Source organism: Pristiophorus japonicus, chromosome 22 (assembly GCF_044704955.1).
Source record: "Pristiophorus japonicus isolate sPriJap1 chromosome 22, sPriJap1.hap1, whole genome shotgun sequence".
Classification (NCBI taxonomy): domain Eukaryota; kingdom Metazoa; phylum Chordata; class Chondrichthyes; family Pristiophoridae; genus Pristiophorus; species Pristiophorus japonicus.
Window position 1 is genome coordinate 51,310,755 of NC_091998.1, and position 19,541 is coordinate 51,330,295.

Below are 19,541 nucleotides of genomic sequence, written 5' to 3' on the forward strand. Positions count from 1 at the left end.
ATAGCATTTGCCCTTTCATGCCTGAAGCTAGTAACTGGAGCACATTGCTGTGGTGCATCCCTGGTTATAATCGCTCAACCATTGGTGTCCGTGCCTTCAGCTGCCTGGGCCGCAAGCTCTGAAACTCCCTGCCTAAACCTCTCTGCCTCTCTACCTCTCTTTCCTCCTTCAAGATACTTCTTAAAACCTACCTCTTTGACCCAGCTATTGGTCACCTGCTCTAATTCCTCCTTATGATGTTCGGTGTCAAATTTTTCATCTCATAATACTCCTGTGGATCTGGGACGTTTCACTACATTAAAGGTACTATATAAATACAAGTTGTTGTTATCTTCACCAGCAGTGGTGGGGCAGTTAGGTTTAGTTTGGTCCTGAGATCCTCTCACTCTGACGTACTTGGATACACAGTGTCGTTCAGATCTGCCGTGATCTCATTGAATGGCGGAACAGGCTTGAGGGGCTCAATGGCTGAATTCTGTTCCTATGTTGTGTAACAGTGTTCGATAATAAGTGTTCATCTATTTCTTTTTCTCTCTCTCCAGGCGTGGGGGCCCTCTGCTGATAGGCGTGCGAAGTGAGCACAGACTCTCCACTGACCACATCCCTGTACTGTACCGCTCAGGTAAAGGACTTCTAAGGCCTTCTGTAGGATGTGAACCACACCTTGTTATGGGATTCTGTTGAGTTATTCCCTCAACAAGCTCATATGGTTAGCCTTTATTACAAAATGATTTGAGTATAAGAGTAAAGATGTCTTACTGCGATTATATAGGGGCCTGGTGAGACCACACATGGAGTATTGTGTGCAGTTTGGGTCTCCCTACCTAAGGAAGGATATACTTGCCATTGAGGGAGTGCAACGAAGGTTCACCAAACTGATTCTTGGGCTGGGGGGATTGTCCTATGAGGAGAGATTGAGCAGACTGGGCCTATATTCTCTAGCGTTTAGAAGAATGAGAGGTGATCTCATTGAAACATACAAAATTCTTACAGGGTTTGACAGGGTAGATACAGGGAGGATGTTCCCCCTGGCTTGGGGAGTCGAGAACCAGTGGTCACAGTCTCAGAATAAGGGGTCGGCCATTTAGAACTGAGATGAGGAGAAACTTCTTCACTTTGGAATTCCCTAACCCAGCTGTGGAGACTCAAGTCATTGAGCATATTCAAGGCTGAAATCGATAGATTTTTAGATATTAAGGAATATGGGGATAGTGCAGGAAAGTGGAGTTGAGGTCAAAGATCAGTCATGATCTTGAATGGTGGAGCAGGCTCCAGGGGCCGAATGGCTGACTCCTGCTCCTAATTCTTATGTTCTTATGTAATGTAATTCAGAGACTGGCCTCCTTTAATACGTGGCACTTCTAAAAGTGTTTTATTTAACTTCCTGTTGTCCCTGCCTGCTTTCAACATACTCCACACAATACCCTGGCCATGAGCCAGGACAGGCAATGCCATTCTGTAACCAGCTGACTGGTTCTGCTTTAAGAGTTGATTAGAGCGATTCCCATTTTCCCAGCCACCTCTTGTGGCAGCGTCCAGTAATGGTCTTTCTCTGAGCATAGCTTGCCTGGATAGGAGCGTGTTGTGTTGGCATTATGACCCTTGTGTCCTGCAACTAAGTAATCTGTCATACCAATCTCTGATGACTGAAGTTCAAAGTGTGAGCATTTTTTATAAAGCGAAATAAATGATTGCTTTATTTAAGTACTGATATTTCACAAGAAATAAGAAATAGGAGCAGGAGTAGGCCATATGGCCCCTCGAGCCTGCTCCACCATTTAATACGATCATGGCTGATCCGATCATGGACTCCGGTCCACTTCCCTGCCCGCTCCTCATAACCCCTTATTCCCTTATCGTTTAAGAAACTGTCTATCTCTGTCTTAAGTTTATTCAATGTCCCAGCTTCCACAATTCTCTGAGGCAGCGAATTCCACAGATTTACAACCCTTCATTGAGGGACACATCTTTTCACACATGTTTGGGACTGTGAGTCAGCATTGCTCCATTACGGTTCAGTTTAGTCTTGCACAACCTCACTTGAAAGGTCGTTAATATGATTGTCAGAGGCCTTCTCGCATGTGAATCCAGAATTGGCGGAAGTCATTGACCTGGCACCGTTGCAAGCTGCAGCAGCGTGGAGGGTTGTGTGTTGAACTACATTCGGTTGACTTGCCGATCTCCGCCAGGCTGCTGTACAGAGTTGCCAAGCTGATAATGCTTGACAACGAGATTCAACACCACCTCCAGTGCGCCAGTGCAGCCTTTGGCCGCCTGAGGAAAAGAGAGTGTTTGAAGACCAGGCCTCTACAGGGCTGTAGTAATAACCGCCCTCCTGTACGGCTCAGAGACATAGAAACGTACAAACATAGAAAATAGGTGCCAGGAGTAGGCCATTTGGCTCTTCGAGCCTGAACCATCATTCAATAAGATCATGGCTGATCATTCACCTGCTTTCTCTCCATACCCCTTGATCCCTTGAGCAGTCAGGGCCATCTCTAACTCCCTCTTGAATATATCTAACGAACTGGCATCAACAACTCTCTGCGGTAGGGAATTCCACAGGTTAACAACTCTCTGAGTGAAGAAGTTTCTTCTCATCTCAGTTCTAAATGGTTTACCCCTTATCCTTAGACTGTGACCACTGTTTCTGGACTTCCCCAACATCGGGAACCTTCTTCCTGCATCTAACCTGTCTAGTCCCGTCAGAATTTTATATGTTTCTATGAGATCCCCTTTCATTCTTCTAAACCCCAGTGAATACAGGCCCAGTCGATCCAGTCTCTCCTCATATGTCAGTTCTGCCATCCCGGGAATCAGTCTGGTGAACCTTCGCTGCACTCCCTCAATAGCAAGAACGTCCTTCCTCAGATTAGGAGATCAAAACTGAACACAATATTCCAGGTGAGGTCTCACCAAGGCCCTGTACAACTGCAGTAAGACCTCCCTGCTCCTATACTCAAATCCCCTAGCTATGAAGGCCAACATGCTATTTGCCGCCTTCACCGCCTGCTGTACCTGCATGCCAACTTTCAATGACTGATGTACCATGACACCCAGGTCTCATTGCACCTCCCCTTTTCCTAATCTGCCGCCATACAGATAATATTCTGCCTTCATGTTTTTAACATCAAAGTGGGTAATCTCACATTTATCCACATTGTACTGCATCTGCCATGCATTTGCCCACTCACCTAACCTGTCCAAGTCACCCTGCAGCCTCTTAGCATCCTCCTCACAGCTCTCACCGCCACCCAGCTTAGTGTTATCTGTAAACTTGGAGATATTACACTTAATTCTTTCATCTAAATCATTAATGTATATTTTAAATAGCTGGGGTCCCAGCACTGAGCCCTGCGGCACCCCACTAGTCACTGCCTGCCATTTTGAGAAGGACCCGTTTATCCCGACTCTCTGCTTCCTGTCTGCCAACCAGTTCGCTATCCACGTCAATACATTACCCCCCCAATACCATGTGCTTTAATTTTGCACACCAATCTCTTGTATGGAACCTTGTCAAAAACCTTTTGAAAGTCCAAATACACCACATCCACTGGTTCTCCCTTGTCCACTCTGCTAGTTACATCCTCAAAAAATTCTAGAAGATTAGCCATCCTTAATACACTTCAGGAAATCCTCCTCCACCACATTACAACCAGTTTGGTTAGCCCAATCAATATGTAGATTAAAGTCGCCCATGATAACTGTTGTACCTTTATTGCACACATCCCTTATTTCTTGTTTGATGCTGTCCCCAACCTCACTACTACTGTTTGGTGGTCTGTACACAACTCCCACTAGTGTTTTCTGCCCTTTGGTATTCTGCAGCTCCACCCATACCGATTCCACAACATCCAGGCTAATGTCCCTCCTTACTATTGCATTAATTTCCTCTTTAACCAGCAATGCCACCCCGCCTCCTTTTCCTCTCTGCATATCCTTCATAAATGTTGAATATCCCTGGATGTTGAGTTCCCTGCCTTGGTCACCCTGGAGCCATGTCTCCGTGATGTGTCAATTACATCATATCCGTTATCTGCTGTCTGCACAATTAATTCGTCCACCTTATTACAAATACTCCTCGCAAGAGCCTTCAGGCTTGTCTTTTTAACACACTTTGCCCCTTTACAATTTTGCTGTAATGTGGCCCTTTTTATTTTTTGCCTTGGGTTTCTCTGCCCTCCACTTTTACTATTCTCCTTTCTATCTTTTGCTTCTGCCCCCATTCTACTTCCCTCTGTCTCCCTGCATAGGTTCCCATCCACCGGCCATGTTAGTTTAACTCCTCCCCAACAGCATTAGCAAACACTCCCCCGAGGACATTGGTTCCGGTCCTGCCCAGGTGCAGACTGTCCGGTTTGTACTGGTCCCACCTCCCCCAGAACCGGTTCCAATGTCCCAGGAATTTGAATCCCTCCCTACTGCACCATTCCTCAAGCCACGTATTCATCTGAGCTATCCTGCGATTCCTACTCTGACTAGCACGTGGCACTGGTAGCAATCCTGAGATTTTCAGGTCCTACTTTTTCATTTAGCTCCCAGCTCCCTAAATTCGTGTCGTAGGACCTCAACTCGTTTTTTACCTGTATCGTTGGTACCTATATGCACCACGACAACTGGCTGTTCACCCTCCCTTTTCAGAATGTCCTGCACCCGCTCCGAGACATCCTTGACCCTTGCACCAGGGAGGCAACATGCCATCCTGGAGTCTCGGTTGCGGCCGCAGAAACACCTATCCATTCCCCTTACAATCTAATCTCCTATCACTATCACTCTCCCACTCTTTTTCCTGCCCTCCTATGCAGCAGAGCCACCCATGGTGCCATGAACTTGGCTGCTGCTGCCCTCCCCTGATGAGTCATCTCCCTCAACAGCACCCAAAGCGGTGTATCTGTTTTGCAGGGGGATGACCGCAGGGGACCCCTGCACTACCTTCCTTGCACTGCTCTTCCTGTTGGTCACCCATTCCCTATCTGGCTGTGTAACCTTTATCTACGGTACGGCCAACTCACTAAACGTACTATTCACGTCATTCTCAGCATCGCGGATGCTCCAGAGTGAATCCACCCTCAGCTCCAGTGCCGCAATGCGGTCCGTCAGGAGCTGGAGGCGGATACACTTCCTACACACATAGTCGTCAGGGACACTGGAAGTGTCCCTGACTTCCCACATAGTACAGGAGCAGCATAACACGTGTCCGAGCTCTCCTGCCATGTCTTAACCCTTAGATTAACTTAATTTGGCAACAAGGCTAAAGGTTACTTACTGATAAAGAAAAAAGAAAACTACTTACTAATCATCAGCCAATCACTTACCCCCTTGGCTGTGACGTCGCCTTTCGATTTCTTTCTCCTTTATTGCCTCCCCGGTGCAGCTGCACCGGCTGACCACCGGCAACGCTGCAGCTGCTCCCTGCAACTGCTAGGCCTCTTGCAGTTCCGATGCCTGAGAGGGAAATCCAAGGAGGGGAGGGAAATCATCCACTTACCAGCACACTTCCGAGCAGTCCAAGAACAGGGCATCTTGTTGTGTCGAGGAGGCACAGAGCCGTAAATGAATCAAATTGGATTCCCTCGATGGCCGAGTGGTGATCTGGCTCGGAGCCGCAGAGATCGGGGAGGTTCTCGGGTGTGATCCCCGGTCTGAGCTGAGTTAAGGTGATCTCAGGCCAAGAGGCAATGGGCCATGACAATTAGTCTCCATGTCCCTAATCAAGGAGGAAAAATTAGCCAGGGTTCCTGCTCTTGATGGCTGTGTAGTGCCCCCTTGTGGAAAAGCAAGGTATAAAGTTAAGAACCTGAGCAAGAAGATTATGCTTACATCAGAACGAGGAGCGGGAATAGGCCATTTGGCCCCTCGAGACTGCTCCGCCTTTGAATAAGATCATGGCTGATCTGATCATGGACTCAGCTCCACTTCCCTGCTTGTTCCCCATAACCCTTTACTCCCTTATCGCTCAAAAATCTGTCCATCTCTGCCTTAAATATATTCAATGACCCAGCCACCACTGGGGCAGAGAATTCCATAGATTTATAACCCTCTGAGAGAAGAAATTGGTTGAACTGTATAAAACACTAGTTTGGCCACAGCTGGAGTACTGTGTGCAGTTCTGGTCACCACATCACAGGAAAGTTGTGATTGCACTCGAGAGGGTACAGAAGAGATTTACCAGGATGCTGCCTGGACTGGAGAATTTTAGCTATGAGGAAAGATTGGATAGAGCGGGGTTGTTTGTTTTGGAACAGAGGAGGCTGAGGTGAGCTTTTATTGAGGTGTATAAAATTATGAGGGGCCTGGATAGAGTGGATAGGAAGGATCTATTTCCCTTGGCAGAGGGACCAACAACCAGGGGGCATGAATTAAAAGTAATTGGTAGGAGGTTTAGAGGGGATTTGAGGGGAAATTTTTTTAACCCTGAGGGTGATGGGGGTCTGGAACTCACTGCCTGAAAGGGTGGTAGAGGCAGAAACCCTCACCGCATTTAAAAAGTCCTTGGATGTGCACTTGAAGTGCCGTAACCTACAGGGCTACGGACCCAGAGCTGGAATGTGGGATTAGGCTGGATAGCTCTCTGTCAGCCGGCACGGACACGATGGGCCGGAATGGCCTCCTTCCGTGCTGTAAATTTCTATGAACATAGAACTAGGAGCAGGAGTAGGCCACACGAACCCTTGAGCCTGCTCTGCCTTTGAACAAGATATTAAACGGTGGGGGTCGGGGGGGGGGCGCGGGCAGGATCAGACTCTCCTAATGCCCTGCCAATACTTGGTGACCAGGTTCACACAAGTGACGAGTGGCCATTATATGCTGGCAGCACACTTGGAAATGTGCCCCAACATGAATCTGGGGAAGGGGGAAGAGAACCTCAGATAGGGAATAATAAAAATACATCTTTGACCCTGTCCAGAGGGCACTTTGTGCTGGTGTGAAGTGTTGAAGCTGGATTTTCTGATTCTGGGGGTCAGTGCTGCTGCTTTTTGGGCCTGCGCTGCTCGCAGTAAATTAAGCTGAATGCGAAGCAGATGGCAAAAATTACTTGTATTGTAAAAACTTCATCAAGTATTTAATTGACACAAAATTGTGCAGCATATGCAAACACAACATAACATGAACGCGGAGGGCATAATATGGTTTACATTAAATATGACGTTCACCTGGAAATGACATTGCTCTAACCAGTATCTTGAAACAGATGTTGATACAAACGGGTAAATGTGTCTGCATTATTAAACCCGCCATGGTCAGGTATATCTCGACCCAAGCCCGTTGATGAGAAGCTGCATGCTGGATTGTTGGGGGCAGTGTTTACTTCAGAATACCCTTTCAGAAATCAAACGATATATAGACAACTTTTCATCATCATAGGTGGTCCCGCGAATCGAGGATGACTTGCTTCCACGCCAAAAAAGGATGAGTTCACAGGTGTTTCAATGAAGGATCTGATATTCTAGATCCTGAACTACATCCTGAAGGGTGGAAGATGCCTGTGCGTGGATTTTTTTAACGTGGGGTGGCCGTTGTACACCAGCCACCACACGGGCTTGACAGATCTAGGTCTTGGTCCAGTGGCAAGGGCTATCCAGGATGACTGGAGACCAGCTCTGCTGCACGGACCTAGTGCGCACACATATAGCAGTGTGGGCTGGGCCCGTGCTGCCCCTGGGCCCTGGCCCCAAACTCACGCCTCTCCTGGGCCCCGATCACTTCCTTCCACAGTCTCTCGCCGCTCCTGCTGTACCTGCCCACGCTCCAATCACCGACCTGGACCTTGATCACATCACTCTTCGCTGCCGTTGCCCTCCTGCTCCAGATCACGCTGCTCCCTGGAGTGGCCCCCACGCTGCTCCCTGGGCCACCGCACACCCGCCCCTTTTATAGCCCCGACCTGCCGCTGGTGTTCTCACACAGATAACTATTAGATGAAGTATGTTAGTATTATTCTGTTGATTATTGCATTTTAAAAAATACTGATGCTTGATCTAATTAGGAAAAATAGACATGAATCGTAGAAATTTACGGCACAGAAGGTGGCCATTTCGGCCCATCGTGTCCACGCCGGCCGACCAAGAGCTATCCAGCCTAATCCCACTTTCCAGCTCTGGGTCCGTAGCCCTGCAGGTTACGGCACTTCAGGTGCACATCCAGGTACTTCTTAAATGCGATGAGGGTTTCTGCCTCTAACACCCTTTCAGACAGTGAGTTCCAGACCCCCACCACCCTCTGGGTGAAGAAATCTCCCCTCAAATCCCCTCTAAACCTCCTACCGATTACTTTAAATCTATGCCCCCTGGTTGTTGACCTCTCTGCTGAGGGAAATAGGTCCGTCCTATCCACTCTATCTAGGCCCCTCGTAACTTTATACACCTCGATAAGGTCTCCCCTCGGCCTCCTGTTGCAAAGAAAACAAACCCAGCCTATCCAATCTTTCCTCACAGCTAAAATTCTCCAGTCCAGGCAACAACCTCGTAACTCTCCTCTGCACCCTCTCTCGTGCAATCGTATCTTTCCTGTAATGTGGTGCATGCAGTACTCGTAAAGTGCCTTCCTCACGAATGGTTTGTATTCTTTCACAGTCTTCCCAGCAGGGCATGGGCCTCTGAAAAGTACTCGTTTGCAAACATTAAAGATGTCCGTTCAGTGGTCTTATCACCGGTAGTATTTTACGTTTGTTTATTTTTTTTAACTTTGCACTTCCAGCTGATTTTAAGATGGATGCCCAATCTACGGAATCAGAAAGCAAAGGTTTTGGTCGAGTATTGAACCTTTAGTTGAGCCTTTTATGCCTCGTCTTATCCTGTGACTTTGATTGTCAAGTTTCACACCACTCCATGCGGAGGGTTTAGTGGGCAAGGCGGTGATTGGTGCTGCATTCCTTATGATTCCTTCAGCATGACGCAATATTAAAAGCTGAAAAAAATGCCGGGACGCACTCAGCAGATCAGGCTGCCCTACGTCTGCTTGCGTGTTTCCAGTTTTTATTTCAGATCCCCAGCACCTGCGCTGTTTTGCAAAAACCATAAGTGCAGTTCACAAATCTTGGTCCTGCTACACTTCGGTGTCTCACGCTTAATTGCCTTTTTCAAATTGCCCCCTCAAAATCTGCTTCCCTTGGTTGATCAGTGAGCGGATTCCCCCCCGCCCCAGGCTCATGTTTGTCCCCTTGCAAAGTGGTTCATCTCACGGAAAGCAGTACTAATCTCTGTCGACAACATAATTACAAAAGGAAATATCAGGCTTTATCTTCAACGCACAGAATTCTGCATGACTCGCTTCCTTTCTCTGGGGCTTATTTGCAAGTAACTGGAATACCGCGAGAGAAAGACTGGGATTTTGTTTTTGTATGTCTCATGCTGCCACGGTTGTCAACTCACATCAGCGCGCTCTCGTCTCCTGTGAGGGGCATCAGGGAGCCATGGCTGTGTATAGCAGCATAACCTCCACACGCTTGCTTGGTCTTAACATAAAGGCCCAGAAATCCCGCTTTCTCCTTCCCGCGGGCGTTCGACTAGCTTTTAGAGAAAAAAATGCGCACCTACCTGAAGCTGCTGCACCCGCTCGATATCCTGGTCCACGGGTCTCCTCTCCTTGCACATCGCAGCGCGTGCTCGTAGGGACGTCCGTAAGCTGGAGCTGCAGTCACATGGCTCTGGGCAGCAAATCAAGGTACAGTATTTTTTCATTCTTCATAATGGGAACTCCATAAGTTGGAGTTCCCATTATTATGAATGAGAAACCCCCCAAACACCTAAAACACTAAAAGAATAGAAAAAATACACTACAAATTTAAGATTCATTTAAATTAAAGTTATTATTGTCTTATTAAAAAAATATATATATTCCCGATTTTTAAAAAAGTTTTTTTAATTATGCCTTGAAATAAACTTACCATAATGGGGAGGGTTTTTAACAATAAAATATGTTTTCATAACTTTATTTTACTATGTTTTCGTGTGTTTTAAAACACTTGTGCCTGTAAAAGTCGGCTATGGGCATGCTTTTATCAGGCGCAAGATTTCTGAGGACATTTGCTGGGCAAGCTATGGGTAAATATCGCAATCTTGCCCAACCAAATGTCCTCGCTCCCGATCTGGTTACGATCTGTCGAGCTCCAGTTTGACGGATCGGAAAAGTCGGTTTTCATGCACATTGTGCGCTGAAAACCAGCTTTTCCGATGCCTTCCCAGGTCTGTAGAAACTTCGTACGGGCCCTGGATGTCGGAATTTCTGCCCCAAAATCTATGCATCTTCCCCCTTTAACATATTGCAGTGTATTTGCTAAAAATTTATTTTTGACCTGGGCGAATATAAGGGTAAACTTCCGTCTTTAGCGAGTCCAGCGCAGAACTTCACATGCCGGGAGTGCATATCGGAAACTGGCATTATTCCCAATTCCCCGGTTTCTGTCCAATTAAAATTAACAATGAAAAACATGATTGTGAGTTCTTGTCATTGCAAACCATGCAGGAAGCATATCTAAAATCCCGATATTCACTTCTGACACACGAACCTGTATGGAATCATAGAAATTTACAGCACAGAAGAAGGCCATTCGGCCCATCGTGTCTGTGCCTGCCAAAAAAGAGCTATCCAGCCTAATAATGTCACTTTCCAGCTCTTGGTCCATAGCCCTGTAGGTTACGGCACATTAAGTGCACATCCAAGTACTTTTCAAATGCGGTGAGGGTTTCTGCCTCGACCACCCTTTCAGGCAGTGAGTTCCAGAAGACCACCACCATCTGGGTAAAGAAGGTTCTCCTCAACTCCTCTCCCGTCCTTCTCCCAATTGCTGTCCTGAAAGCACAAAGTAAAAATGTGCTCCGGGGGAAATATTTATTGGGATCTCCTAGAGAGCTGAGCAAATTACGTTGAACGAATGATTAAATGCACCTTTAGAAGAGAAGCCAGTGACCCAGAGAAAGAACAAGCGAAGTCGCATTTTTGCAGCGCATGGTCACATTCTCAGGTGTCCCAAAGCCCGCCACAGCCAATGATTGCCAAGTGAAGTCACTTGATGTGTCGGCCAGCACAGCGGCCAATTTGCACTCCACGAGATCCCACAACCAACAGCGAGAGGGATTTTCTTTGTTTCTATGATGATTGAGGGATAAATATTGGCCCCAGGACACCAGGGATAATTCTCCTGCTCTTCTTTGAAATAGTGCCATGGGATCTTTTACGTCCACCTGAGAGAGCAGTCAGGGCCTCAGCTTAACATCTCATCCGAAAGACGGCACCTCCCTCAGCACTGCGCTGGGAGTGGCAACCTAGATTTATTTTGTGCTCAAGTTCCCAGAGTGGGACTTGAACCCACAACCTGACTCGGAGGCGAGAGTGCTACCCACTGAGCCACAGCTGACACTTCTGGATCTTTGGCATTTACCTAAGCAGGCAAACGGGGCCTCGGCTTAGTATCTCATCCAAAAGACCACCTCCGACGATGCAGTAATCCCTCAGGACCAATGTTCCCTTAATCCCGTGCAGACCGCTCCATGGCGTTCTAACGGGGAAAAAAACCCATGTGCAGTAATTCGAACGGGTCGCATAGCCCCTTAAAGGGGCGGCGCACCCAAAATAAAAAGAGTGCTCAGGACTGCACTGAAGCGTCAACCGAGATTCTGTGTTCACGTCCATAGTGAAGCATTGAACCGTTCCATCTCCAAGGTAACCGTGCGAAGTTCATTTACTTTTTCGATCCACCTCACATTGGAGCTTTGCAGGATTTTACATCAAATTTCCAAAGTCCCCATCTGCTTATTCAGGTGGATGACCAAGTTTCAGTCGCACTATTTAAAGAATGCAACGCGTTCTCCTGCTGTCCTGGCCACTTCTTTTCCTCGGCCAGCAACATTTAAAAATGTTTAATCTTGTCATTGCTATTGGGTGGGACCTTGGGCACAAAATGGTTGCTGTATTTGCCGACACAACAGTCACTACAGTATGTGAAGTACTATGGTGCCCTTTGGAGACATGGTAAGGGGCTATATCGCTGCAAATTCTTTGTCTTGTCCCCTTCAGAGATTGACATAGCATTTTCAGCGCTTCCTCTTGTATTAGATTTCCTTTTTCCCATTAAATGTGAAAAATTCATTTCTTTCCAAATTTTAGCCAACAAAATTTTAAAGTGAAATTTGAGAAGCGCACACACACACAAGGAGCACCGCTTAAGCTCAGGGAAAGCTTTGGGGGGAAAAAACAAGATAAATATCAAAAATTAGAAAAGTTGCTGCTGAAATATGATTAGAGACGGTCAGAGGGTGAATGAAGTGGACCCTTTCACCTCTGGAACCCGCTCTCTCACAGAGTCCGTTGTGTTCTGATCATCCTCTGAGAATGCATTGAGGTCAAACAGTCTGCGCCTTCTCAGTTGGCAATAGCCCACAGACCCCGCCCACCGTTCTCCTCGTGGGTTGAATTTTCACCACCTGCAGAGTTCAGGCACTTCCCTCCGAGGAAGCAGAGCTGGAAATCTATGGGCAATGTTTGTGAGCCGAGCGACAGTGGTCAAGGCCTGGGACCCGGGTACCCGCAGAAAGTGTGAGCAGTAAAGAAGGTCCCTGGGGAAGTGGAAACAATTCCAAGTCTTTTCCTCCATTTTGGCCAACAGAGCGACGCAGTCAATTCTTGGGAAATTCCCAGAGTGATGGGGGGTGATGTATGGATCAGCGTTTGCTATATGGTGGCAGGCTCGGATCGCTTATTCTGTGTGCGTGCATTGATTCTCCTGTCCTGGATCCAACAGGCAAGGACAAGAAGGGTAACTGCAGCCTTCCTCGTGCCGACAGCACCACCTGCCTCTTCCCAGTGGAGGAAAAAGCCGTCGAATACTACTTTGCCTCAGACGCCAGGTAAGCTCAATTGTCCCGATTACCCGAGCAGCGGACGATTCGCGCTCCTTCGCGTTGCGTGCAGTGCACCTAAGTGACGCAGAGCGTTGGTTCTCAATGGGCAGACCTGTGGCCGGCTGGGCCCAGAGCAGCAGATTGGGCCTGTACTCTTTGGAGTTTAGAAGAATGAGAAAGGGGTCTTATTGAAACATATAAAATACTGAGGGGAGGGAGGGGGGGGCCCTCAACAGGATAGATGAAGAGAGGATGTTTCTCCTTGTAGGGGAAATCTTGAACCAGGGGGCATAGTTTAAGAATAAGGGGTTGCCCGTTTAGACTAAGATGAGGAGGAATTTATTTTCTGAGGGTTGTAAATCTTTGGCATTCTCTGCCCCAGAGAGCTGTGGAGGCTGGGTCATTGCATATATTTATGGTGGAGAGAGACAGATTTTTGAACGATTCGGGAACGGGCAAGGAAGTAGAGTTGAGGCCAAGATCAGATCAGCCACGATCTTGTTGAACGTCGGAGCAAGCTCGGGGGGCCGAATAGCCAACTCCTGCTCCTATTTCTTATGTCCGTGAAGTGATGTGGACAGAGGCAGCGGGGGGGGGGGGGGTTATGATGGGATTTGTGTTTCCTTCAAATAAAGTCCACTGGTATCTAGAGTGGAAATAAAAGGGGCTCTGTCTGGGGAGAGGATAGCGAGTTCTGTGGGGGGGGGGGGGGCTGCCGTGATCGCACGCAAGAGACCGTGACGGTGCGCTGCCCCGGGTATGTTGTAACCTGTGTCGTGCTCGTGTCCGACAGCGCTGTCATCGAACACACCAACCGAGTGATCTTTCTGGAGGATGATGATGTGGCGGCTGTAGTGGATGGACACCTCTCCATTCACAGGATCAAACGCCGAGCTGGGGACCACCCAGCCCGTGCCATCCAGACCCTTCAGCTGGAACTTCAACAAATCATGAAAGGTACGAGGGCAGTAGCGCAGGCACCTCATTTTTCAAAGCACGATTCCTTGACCAAGAAGCGGAGGAGTGAAATGTCCGTCAGAGTCGGCCATTCGGCCCCTCGAGCCTGCTCCGCCATTTAATATCATGGCTGATCCGATCATGGACTCAACTCCACTTCCCCGCCCACTCCCCAGAACCCTTGACTCCCTTATCCTTCAAAAATCTGCCCATCTCCCCCTTAAATATATTCAATGACCCAGCCTCCACAGCTCTCTGGGGCAGAGAATTCCAAAGAGTTACAACCCTCTGAGAGAAGAAATTCCTCCTCATCTCCATTTTAAATGGGCCACCTATTATTCTGAAAGAAAAACGCCACAACCTGTTCAATCTTTCCCCGATAGTTATAATCTCGCAGATGAACAAGATTGGCCAGGGGCGACTCAACCTGCAGTATTTCTCCAAGCTGGGACTCCGTTGGAGTTATTGTGGTACCAACAGATTGTAGCTCAGTTAATGAGACAGAATAAATGGGGTGCTGTTAATCGTGAGCAATATTAGCAGCTCCATGATGCTGTCTTGCCAGATCGTGTGGCCAAATGCTTTCATGTATTTAGTGATGCTGATCATACTCGACATATGCCTAGTGATGAACAGCATCTGGGAAAAGCCAAGACTTGAGTTGCTATATGTTCTTGTGCTCTCGAGTATGATAGAATACCTTCCACTTGCCTAGATGAGTGCAGCTCCAACAACACTCCCTCCACCACTGGCGCACCGTGGCTGCAGTGTGTACCATCTACAAGATGCACTGCAGCAACTCACCAAGGCTTCTTCGGCAGCACCTCCCAAACCTGCAACCTCTACCACCTACAAGGGCAGCAGACGCATGGGAACACCACCACCTCCAAGTTCCCCTCCCAAGTCATACACCATCCTGACTTGAAAGTATATCACCATACCTTCATCGTCGCTGGGTCAAAATCCTGGAACTCCCTCCCTAACAGCACTGTGGGTGCACCTTCACCACACGGGACTGCAACAGTTCAAGAAGGCGGCTCACCACCACCTTCTCAAGTGGCAATTAGGGATGGGTGATAAATGCCGGCCTTGCCAGCGATGCCCACATCCCGTGAATGAGTTTTTTTTTCCAAAGTCTGGTGCATGCACCTGTGAGTATGCTCACAGGTTTATCGTTGTAGAGCTGTTGAAGCCACCGGAGGGACTGGAGTGCATCATTTCAACAGAGAACAGAATTTTAATTTGATCTGATTTGAAAAAGGTTCCCTTTAATTTCCAGTTGTTAAATTGTGGTTTTTGGTACCCTCAAAAAGAAACGGGCGCATTTGATTTAAAGTTACTTTTCAAAATAGCTGTTGAGCTGGGAGTGGCTTAGCCAGTTACGTGATGTTCACAAGACTCAATAAAACCCCAGCCAGTTGGGTTCTGGGGATCCACGATGAGGCAGGTGGTTGTGAGTCTGGTGGATGAACTGGTAATGTGTAGTGTGATTGTTAAACCTTTTGCTGATAAATCAACGAGTTCTTGATAGCAATGTGTTATGAATTCTTAAGTAAAGAACCATTGAAGCAAATACATTCCATGTGGAAATGCATTTTTTTGCTGTCCCCTCCAGTAACTTGATTTGAGATGTGTCAAATTCATTTCCTGCAGAGCTTTGGGAGGTTTTCATTCCATCATTCCTGGTGGAGTTGATCTCAGCTCTTGAGGGTGAAGAGCAATCATGCAATTCCCTTTGTCAGCCAGTCCCTGTGTTCTTGATTATTGCTGTAATAAATTCCATGTGTACTGACAAACTGATACCATCTTTGCCATTTCAAGATTTAGCAAGTTTTGCCAAATTTAATTTCAATAACTTTTCTGATGCATGAAAAGGGAAGGACATCAAAAGTTACACCGAAGCTGTATTTTCCTTTGGCACTAATTGGGTTTCCGTTTGGCCGAGTTCGTTGGCATGTGAATTGTGATTAAAACCTAAACCGAGGCAAAGACTCCCAGTAACTTTACCTGCAACAGATGTTCCGCACTTGAATGGGAATATCGCAATGTTGAGGATGCGGTGTGAATTTTGGTGGTGAATGTTGTCTGATTGACAGAATCAAGTCATCCAATTTACTCATTTCCGTTCCGGTGCATAATTGAGTAGTGGAACAACACCTTGGCCCTATTCAGCTCTTTGTACCTGCACGATAAAATCTATTAACTTGTCCAATTTTGAGGATTGCACAACTGTTCACTGAATTGGGAGCTTTGTGCAGGAGGTGGTGATGTGTGGAGAACGTCCATCAGACTATGGAGCTCTGCAGAAAGCAATTTTCGACCCAAGTATTGCCGCTACCACACAAGCAGTTTATTATTCCATTAGTGATCACTTTTGGATGTACTCTTCGTATACAAGCGGGCTTCAGCTTTTCACTTGGGTTACAGCAGTTTCAAATGGAGCAAGAGGCTGCGGGGTGACACTCAAGTTGATGTCCCGTCATCTGGGGCAACATTTTATAGAAAAACCCAGGGAAGCCAAACCAGTGCTGCCAGGGCATTTTGAGGTCCAGTTTTAAAAAAAAAAGACTGGCATTTATGTAGCGCCTTTCACGGGAGTTAGACGTGACCCTTCGACTAAAGGGACCGGGGGTATGGAGAGAAAGCAGGAATGGGGTACTGAAGTTGCATGATCAGCCATGATCATATTGAAGGTGCAATAGACCGAATGGCCTACTCCACCTATTTTCTATGTTTCAATGTTTCACGACCTCAGGACATCCCAAAGCACCTTACAGCCAATGAAGTGCTTTTTAAAGTGTAGTCACTGTTGTAATGTAGGAAACGAGGCAGCCAATTTGCGCACAGCAAGCTCCCACAAACAGCAATGTGATGATGATCCAGATAATCTTTTTTCTTGTGATGTTGATTGAGGGATAGATATTGGCCCCAGGACACCGGGGATAAGTCCTCTTGCGCTCTTGGAAATAGTGCCACGGGATCTTTCACGTCCAACTGAGGGAGCAGACGGGCCTTGGTTGAACAGCACCTGCAACAGTGCAGCACTCCCTCAGCACTGCACTGGAATGTCAGCCTAGATTTTGTGTACAGGTTCCTGGATTGGGACTTGAACCCACAACCTTCTGACTCGGGGGCAAGCGTTCTAGCCACTGAGCCACAGCTGACACTTCAAGTAGCTCAATATAGGCTTCTAATTCTCCCAGTCCTTTAATATAAAAATAGACTTATTCACCTTTGATACCAAACCTGGATTCTGTGCACGTGTTGTTGCCAGTCCTATAACTGCTGACCCTGAAGGGCTGTGTACACCAAGTCGTATTGAGCTTGAGTGCAGTGGTGACACTTTAACATCCTAATTTGTGTCTCATCTTTCCCCCCCCCCCCCCCCCCCCCCCCCCAATTTTATTTACAGGTAACTTCAGCTCTTTTATGCAGAAAGAAATCTTTGAGCAGCCCGAGTCTGTGCTGAACACAATGAGAGGAAGAATCAACTTCGATGACAATACAGGTAACAAGGGTGAAGAGCAGCATTGCTGTCTCAGTGTCGTACTTCACTCTGCAATTTCCCTGTCTGATTGTTCATGTTCACCGAGACCTAGGGGCCGAAATTGCCCCCTTTGTGCGCCACGTTGGCGCTAACTGGGAGCAAACCCCTTTTTGTCCGGGAGCAGGCGGGGGGGTGGCGCCTCGACTGAAACTGCCCTCGAGATTCTGGGGGCGATCGGTGGTTAGCACCGCGAGCCGATATCAGCGGCAGCTTCATGGGGCGTGGACATCCGTCCGGGGTGCCCCTCAAAGGGGAGGTCGTGTGCGCCCCGGGCCGCCATGTTTTCGACCCAACAATGGCGGCCCTCGTTTCGACAGGGCCGCAATCATGCAGCCCAGCACCGCCTGTTGTGTGGCGGGCCGCTGCTCCGGTCGAAAATGCGCCTGGCGGCCCAGTGATGCTCACCAAACGGGGCAACAAAATCCGCAGAGGCCCTTCCCTTTAATTGACCTTATTAAATGGCGGAGCAGGCTCGAGGGGCCAAACGGCCGACTCCTGCTCCTATCCCTTCTGTTCTTATGAAGGCTACGCTACCGAGATACCAACAACAGCCCATAAAACCAAACGACATTAAAATAAAACGCAGGAAGGACGACAGCAATGATGGCGTTGAACGACAATGCAAACTAATCCAGCATTGTGGCGTCTCAGCGCGAGGCGGAGCAGCCGCGTAGGGCTGACCTGTTCAGCACCCCAGGAGCGAGTCGTTCACTGACCCGGGCCAGGAAGGTTGGTGCCCCCCCCCCCCCCCAGATGGGCCAGTTTCGTCCCCCCTAAAGTCCTGCTGTGATCTACCTGTTCTCGGCTCCCCTGAACACTGTAGGTGCGCGCCCATTACTGCATTGTACTTGCCTGTGCAGGAGAGAAGGCAAGTATCTTGTCGAAGATCTTTGCATTTGCTGCACGAGCTGAACATAAATGGTTCTGCAAGTGCCAACTTTGCTCATTGTACAGTTCATAATCGACAACAAGTGTTGTGAAGTAGTGAACCGCCCACTTCTGTTTAAGTTGCCTTGCTGGATTCGTTTACATTGTCGTTCAATGCCATCATTGCTGTCGTCCTTCCTGCATTTTATTTTAATGTTGTTTGGTTTTATGGGCCGTTGGTATCTTGGCAACGTGGGCTTCATAAGAGCAGAAGGAATAGGAGCAGGAGTAGGCCATTTGGCCCCTCGAACCTGCTCCGCCATTCAATAAGATCATGGCTGATCTGATCTTGGCCTCAACTCCACTTCCCTGCCCGCTCCCCATAATTCTTCGATGGCTGACGCTATCATTATTAGGAAAGGCTCTAAACTGTGATGAGTTTCCTGTTTTCATCAAGGGTCTGAACAGTGATTTTTCCTGTGCAAGGCATTCCCACGGATCAGATGTGCCATTTGGAGACAGTCTGTGTATGAGCCTCTGCTAACCTTGCTGGGGACAACATGTAACTCTGTCTTGAATATACTCAACGACTGAGCCTCCACAGCCCTCTTGGGTAGAGAATTCCAACGATTCCCCACCCTCTGAATGAAGAAATTTCTCCTCATCTCAGTCCTAAATGGCTGACTGAGGCAAAATGAGCCCAGAATAATCATTTTGTCAGTCAGTCCAGTAGAATAAGTCACTATTTTAAATCACTGCTGGGTAAACTTCAAATGGATCTCAAAAGAAAATCTTCATTCAGATGATGACAAGCATTAGGAATTCTCCACCAACCAATCGCCTCAAAGGTGTTGGGGCAAATGGCGAGGTAATTGGATGCCTGGCTGGTTGAGCTGAAGCAAGCAGGGACAGGCTCAATGGGCCAAATGGCCTTTTCGTGTCTTTGACGATATGATTTGGGGATAATGCTTGTAGATGTGCCTGATGTTCCTGCAACAGTGAGTGACGAGTCTTTCTCCTTCCACAGTGATTCTCGGTGGCTTACAGGATCACATCAAGGAGATCCTGAGGTGCAGACGTTTGATTCTCATTGCCTGCGGGACAAGTTTTCATGCTGGTGTTGCTGTACGTTTATTCATGCGGTATATTAGCATAAATGATACATTGCGCTCGTCATTATTTGAAGGTATGACACCCATCACGTTTTGGGGGTGGTTTTTATAAAAAAGCAAAAAGACATGGTTCTGCTGCCCTGGTCTCAGTTGGGAGACAATTAATCTCGCTCGCTGCAGTTTGCAGCATGCAGCACAATAATGACTCCTCCCCCCCCC

The 19,541-nt window shown here is 47.8% G+C and overlaps 1 protein-coding gene across 2 annotated transcripts in view; it reads left to right on the top strand.

Annotated features, from left to right (window-relative positions):
• The window catches only part of LOC139235026 (glutamine--fructose-6-phosphate aminotransferase [isomerizing] 1), a 104,258-nt gene that overhangs the window by 36,582 nt on the left and 48,135 nt on the right, over nt 1-19,541 (top strand). Inside the window, exons 8-13 of one of the 2 annotated variants that reach the window (XM_070866119.1) lie at nt 543-622; nt 8,698-8,742; nt 12,740-12,845; nt 13,633-13,796; nt 17,209-17,304; nt 19,238-19,335. In XM_070866119.1, the coding sequence (XP_070722220.1) occupies nt 543-622; nt 8,698-8,742; nt 12,740-12,845; nt 13,633-13,796; nt 17,209-17,304; nt 19,238-19,335 (589 nt within the window). The remainder of the gene's footprint in view (nt 1-542; nt 623-8,697; nt 8,743-12,739; nt 12,846-13,632; nt 13,797-17,208; nt 17,305-19,237; nt 19,336-19,541) is intronic. The other variant, XM_070866120.1, reaches the window with a different exon arrangement.